Raw genomic sequence first — 6000 nt, 5'->3', positions numbered from 1 at the left:
GGGGCTTCTACTGTCAAGCTTCTTGCCAGGACAGGCAAATGTCCAGTGCCCAGGAGGGTGATGGGAGAGCTCAGCTGTGTGATAAAAGTGTCACATCCTCCCCAAGTATCCATTTTTCCAGCACTTTTGGAGACATGTTACATAATTTATCTGCAAATTAATTCATATCATATATATATTAAAACGAACACATTTTTAATAGACTCGAGTAGATTTCAGACCTTTCTGGCTTCTAGTGAGGTGGCCTAAGGGAAAGTGTCCCCTCTCCCCACCTCAGGGCCTCTTCATTCACTGAGGCGGCCTCCGTACTTGGTGGGTCTCTGCATAAAACGGACGGAAGAGGGCCAAGGGAATCCACGGACAAGGCTACCCTTCCAGCTCATGAGTATTCCTGACAGGCCTAGGGGACAGAGGGAGTTTTAATGACATCCCAAGCTTTTCTATTTTGGGATTTGAGGTCTGTAAGGGTGTTGCGGGTTAGGTTGGGCACCTCCGAGTCACTCATTTGTGATCTGACGTGCTGGTCTGCAGTGATCTGTTGGGGGGCGGGGCTAAGACAGTGCAGAGAAGTAGAGCGGTGGCCAGCAGGAAGTCCCGCGTCCGCCCTGGATTCCTGCCAAGGCTTAGGTACACACACCTGCTACCCCGCCAGTGTCTGCGTCAGCTCTGCTCCCAATGGGCAGCCGCCACGTGGAAGCCAAATTCAACAGCCATCAAGCTAGGGCCCCGCTTTGCCTTTGAACTATTTTTTGCAATTGGACATGTCAGGTTTACTGACCCATACAGGCTTTTCAGTATTTCCTTATGCTGCATGTGGGTGAGGCCAGAGACTTTCTCCTCGTGCCCTGCTCGTTCTCAGACTGGAACTTTTTTTCATTTTTGGCCACACTCAAGCCATCTGGAAGTTCCCAGGCCAGGGATGGAGCTCATGCAACAGCAGCAACCCCAGCCGCAGTAGTGACAACGCAAGATCCTTGGCCGGCTGGGCCATCAGGAATCCAGTCACTTGGAACCTCCTGCTAGGTTCCTAGCCTCAGAAAAATGCGAGAAGAGCCAGAAAGCAGGTTAGAGGTGAGGCTGTCATGGCCCACATCCATAACCCTTCCAGGGCCTTGTGAGGGTAGAGCCCTTCCGGAAGCGTAGAGCCAGACTCCTCAGAAGGCACTGCAGCAGCTGCTTCCCAAAGCAGATGGCCTAGGGCCCTACACCTACAGTAGGAATTCAGGGCTTTCTCCTAACGGGAAGATAAGCCTCGAGTTTGTCCCAGCATCCTCGGGTACCACGAGGTCTCCTGGGAGATTCGAGAGGGTGAGATGGTGAAGCCAGTCCACCCCGGTGTCTCCAAGGACAGGCGGGGGAGACCAGACTTCCGAGGCCCGGCAGAGGATGCCACCAGCCAGAGCAGGCCTCAAGGCCCCGCCCCTCGGGGACAGGGCCCTCCCCCAGACTCAGGGCCCGCCCACCGGCCACCGCGCGCCTCCAGCGGAGGGCGTGGCCTGCCGCCGGGCTGCGCGGCCGCCGGCGGGGGCGGGGCTTGCCGCCGGCGCGGCGGCGCGGCGCGTTGACGCGACTGACGCGGCGCCCGCTGGGCCGCTGCCCCGCCGCCCGGCCCGCCCCCGGCCCGCCCCGGCCGGCCTCCCGGGCGGCCCTGTCAGTGTGGCGGCCGGCCGCGAGGTGCGCTGGTCCTGCAGCCGGGAGGCGGCTCGCGCGGCACACCCCCGGCCCTCCGCGCCCTACCTCAGCCCGGACATGGCCCACGCGGCGGCGCGCTGCCCCAGCGGCCGCGGCTCCGGGGACGGCGAGACCGGCAAGCCCAGGAAGGTGGCGCTCATCACGGGCATCACCGGCCAGGTGAGCGGGGCGGGCGCCGCGGCACGTGCGCTCGGGGGCGCGGGGGCGGGGGCCGCGGGTGGGCTCGCCGCCCGGCGGATGCCCGGCGCGGGGCGGCCTCCGCGCTGCGCGGCCCCCTCGCCAGGTCGGCTTCCAGACCGAAAAGGAAATAAAGGAGCGCGGGCTGTGCAGTCACAGACCAGGAAACGTTTTAAATAAAAGCGCAGCTCGCGGAAACTTCCGCGACCGCGGGACGCGTGGGGCTGGCCCAGGCTTGGCCCCGGCGCGGCGGGACCGAGCTCTCCGCGCCGCGCGCCGCGGGCCTGCGCGCTGTCGGGACGCGGTTCTGCAGAAGGGGCCTCGGGCCCGGAGCCCCCCCGGGCGGCGGCCGGCTACCGTGGACGGGGGACGGTCGCCTGACAGCGAGTGCACTTGCGCCCCTTGTCGCTCAGGGTTCCCAGCTCCTCCTCGAGGGCGGCAGGTGTGACCCCACCCTGCAGATGTGGAAGCTGAGGCCCCAGGGCTCGCGACTGGCAAGTGCCCTGCAGGGCTCCCAGAGCTCTCCAGCGTTAGAACGGAGGCCGAAACTGCCTAGACGTGGTCAGAGAACGTGGGACAACTTTAACTGGTGGATCCTGCCTGACTTCTGGTGTCTCGTGCATCTCACCGTGTTGGAGGTGTTCCAGTAAACACGTCTTTGGAAACCGGTGGGAGGCCGTGGCCGCACGAGGGTCTGAGGTTGAGGAAGAGAAAGAGAGCCCTGCAGTTCAGTCAAGGGCCTGCAGAAGTTCGATATCATCCAGAAATGAGTTAGGCTGTTCACGTGGCTCCGTGGGCATGGCTCATGCCAGGCTAAGTGACCTGCCGTAGGAATCCTTGCAGGTTAGAAGTGAAGCCGCATTCAGAGCTGAGTGCAGGCGTCGGGCTGGTACTGAGTGGCCAGGAAGGTGCCCTGGCGGCCCACTCTGCTTGTCCCCTGGGCTACCCCAGGGGTGTCTTCCTAAGCCCATTTCAGACACTTCTGCTCCCACCCTTCATTCCAGCTTTAACCCCTGCCTGAGAGTCGGTGTCCTCGTAGCCTCTGCCCCAGTGCGCCCCACTGCCTCCAGCACCCACCCTTGCTTGCTGGGTGCCCTGTGGGCTTCTGCAGCCCCTGGCATAGTGCTGGATTTTGGTTGGCATGTGTGCCCTTGCCGATGGAGTTCTCGGCTCTGCTCCGCGTTTATCGTCTAGGACAGTGACGCCCACCGTGTGTGTCAAGGGTCACCTGAGTCCCTTGATGTTCAGGCCAGGGTCTGACGATGCCACCTATTGTCCATTTCCTCAGTAATGTCAGGGGAGAGCTCGCTGAGCCACCCACTCTACTACGGGGCATTTTATATTTCCCTGCGTAAGAGGCAGGTACAGTTTTTGTCCCCTTTTATACCTGGCTAAGTCAGGTTAATGTGTCCCCCCAGGGCACACACCTCAGGAGTGTCAGAGCCGAGATGTGAACCCAAGAGTTGCTCTAAGCCATTTTGTTATCCTGCCCGTAGTAAGCCACACACCTACCACACACGTTAAGTTACAGCCATGTGTGTGTGTGTGTGTGTGTGTGTGTGTGTGTGTGTGTTTGTGTGGTTTTTCTCTAAGAAGAGGCCTCAGATTCAAGGTGGCTGTTGTGCCAAGATCGGCTTGGATGGGTTGTCCCAGGTTTCCACGCTCTCGTGCTCCGTGTGTGGGCATCACCAGTCCTTAGAGCGGTCACTCCAGCTTTCTTCCTTCTGTCTCTTCCTGGCACAGCCTTGGGCATCATTGCCCAGGGTTTTTATCTTTTAAATCACCTTGAAGAAAATAAGGCTCTAGCTCAGCGTTGCTGCCTGTAGGCCCTCTGCCAGCCACCCCAGGGCTCACCTCAGGGTCTGCTCGGGTTCACTCCTCTCTCCTCCACAGGAGAGATGCTCCTGCTTTTCTCCGAATGTGGTCGCCTGGTACCTGGTCAGGCGTAGTATTTTGTGGCCAAAGGCCCTCGCAGATCTCACTCTGTAGCTCAGCTGAAGTCTCTGTCCTCACCCTGATCCAGCCTGATGCAGCCCTTGCAGGCCTTGTAGTTTCTTTTCTGTGTTTACAGAGTACATCCCTGTTGGCTTTGTAGGTAATTTACATGTCTCAGTTCTTTGGTTTGTACTCGCCTTTAAGCTGGAAACCCTTTACGCCTACATCCTCCCTTGTGGTTTCACGTAGTGGGCTCCCAGGGACAGTGGCTTACTCTTCCCATTAACAGGACGCATCTTTACCGCGCGTCTGCAGGGTGCGAGCCTTACTCTGCTGCTGCGGGGAACAGGGGATGTGTTGTACGGCGCACTCTCTCCTCCAGGGTCTCACGGTTTTCCAGGACTTAATGCACATGATAAAGTGCGTATGTACAAGGATGTTAGGGACCCTGTGACTGGTCCATCCAACCTCAGGACACTGGGAGAAGTCCCTGAATGCTGGGAAGAGCAGGGACTGTCTCTGGGGGAACAGCATGTCCAGGAGTGTGGAGAGGGGGAGAGTTTGGGGGACAGTGAGAACCAAAATATAGTGATAATAGGAGGAAAGATAATGAATTACATTTTATACCCCTTGCTTATTTCCAAAAAGGTTCTGAGGTGACCTCAATAAAAAACATCATTAGGAGTTTCCTGGTGGCTCAGTGGGTTAAGGGTTGTTGAGGATTTGGCATTGTCACTGCTGTGGTGCTGGTTCAATCCCTGGCCTGAAAACTTTCACATGCTGTGGACATGGCCAAAATAAATAAATGAATAAGTAAGGAAGGAAGTAAACAGCTTAAAAAAACAAACAAACGCAAACACGTCAATAGACCATCCTAAGGAGAAGGAAAAAACCAGCCATCTGCCATGAAGGCAGGAGAAAGATGGAGGTAGGGTATCTGGGGCTGAGAACAGCGGTCAGGTGGCATGAGATTCAGCTTTGAACTTCCGACTGTCCAGACCCGTGGGTAGGACTTGTTATTGGTGCTGAGCTCCCCAGGTCGGGGGGAGGGGTGTGTGTGACTCAACTACAGATGTTGAGCCACACAGGAGCGTCATCGCCCTGGGCACTTGTGTCCCCTCCAGGCAGTGAGAGCACACCTTTCAGTGGGTAGACACGCTAGAGAATTGAATGGTCTGTGTTGGTAGATTCCTCTCTTTTCAGTGTCTGTTGTGTCACTAGGCTCTGCCAGACTAGGCAAGTTGAACCGTAGATGACCCGTCAGGTGTGTTGCTAGTGAGTTAATATTGGAGTTTAGAGTGTGGACGAGTGTGACACAGGAGGTCCTTGGCACCTGCAGGTGGCCTAGATTTTCCTCGGAACGTTGTTTAGATCTGGTCAGACATGGATGCAGGTGCGGGTTCCAGAGTTAAGCATCATGAGGCATGGGGACACGCGGGGACACATGTTAATCTTTACACAGTTGAGTAGTTAGCCCTTGTCAAGCGGAGTTCACGTGTCTGCCATTGGAAGACAATGTGTTTTTGGTAAATCTTGCACAGATAACAAAGAGGGACCCTTTGAGTTGTCAAGGTCAGCTTATTTAAGACGTGATATTTTGTGTCATGATTTTATTTTCGTGGACTTATTTTTTTATTTTCACGAATTTCATTATTCTGAGCATATTCTAGCTGCCATAAACCTACCGTAGCCTTCAAAGAGAACACATGCAAAACAGATAACAGGAGTCCCTAGACTCAGGTGTCTCTCACGGGCTTTATCTAGAATTAATTTAGGGGAGTTCCCTTCCTGGCACAGCGGAAACGAACCCGACTAGTATCCATGAGGATTAGTATCCATGATCCCTGGCCTCGATCAATGGGTCGGGGATCTGGTGTTGCCATGAGCTGTGGTGTAGGTCGCAGATTCGGCTTGGATCCTGTGTTGCTGTGGCTGTGGTGTAGGTCACAGACAAGACTCAGATCCTGCATTGCTGTGGCTGTGGTGTAGGCTGGCAGCTGTAGCTCTGATTTGACCCCTAGCCTGGGAATTTCCATATGCCTTGGTATGGCCGTAAAAGAAAAAAATTAATTTAGGATGTTAGAAAGTGGTAATTTAGAATCGGCTACCATTCTTTCCACAGTTCTTTTAAGTAATGCTTCTGCTGAATCCTACTAGATGAAAGGGATATTACGTGTTTTGGTTTTACTTCTCGTC

At 55.9% G+C, this 6000-nt stretch overlaps 1 protein-coding gene across 2 annotated transcripts in view; it reads left to right on the top strand.

Moving 5' to 3' along the window:
* Positions 1 to 1618: 1618 nt before the first annotated feature.
* The window catches only part of GMDS (GDP-mannose 4,6-dehydratase), a 433626-nt gene continuing 429244 nt past the window's right edge, over positions 1619 to 6000 (top strand). Inside the window, exon 1 of one of the 2 annotated variants that reach the window (XM_047797344.1) lies at positions 1619 to 1851. In XM_047797344.1, the coding sequence (XP_047653300.1) occupies positions 1750 to 1851 (102 nt within the window). In that variant the 5' untranslated portion in view covers positions 1619 to 1749. The remainder of the gene's footprint in view (positions 1852 to 6000) is intronic. The other variant, XM_047797345.1, reaches the window with a different exon arrangement.

This window comes from Phacochoerus africanus, chromosome 9 (assembly GCF_016906955.1).
Source record: "Phacochoerus africanus isolate WHEZ1 chromosome 9, ROS_Pafr_v1, whole genome shotgun sequence".
NCBI lineage: Eukaryota > Metazoa > Chordata > Mammalia > Artiodactyla > Suidae > Phacochoerus > Phacochoerus africanus.
Note: the sequence above shows the minus strand (reverse complement) of the source record. Positions and strands in the feature narration are given on the sequence as shown.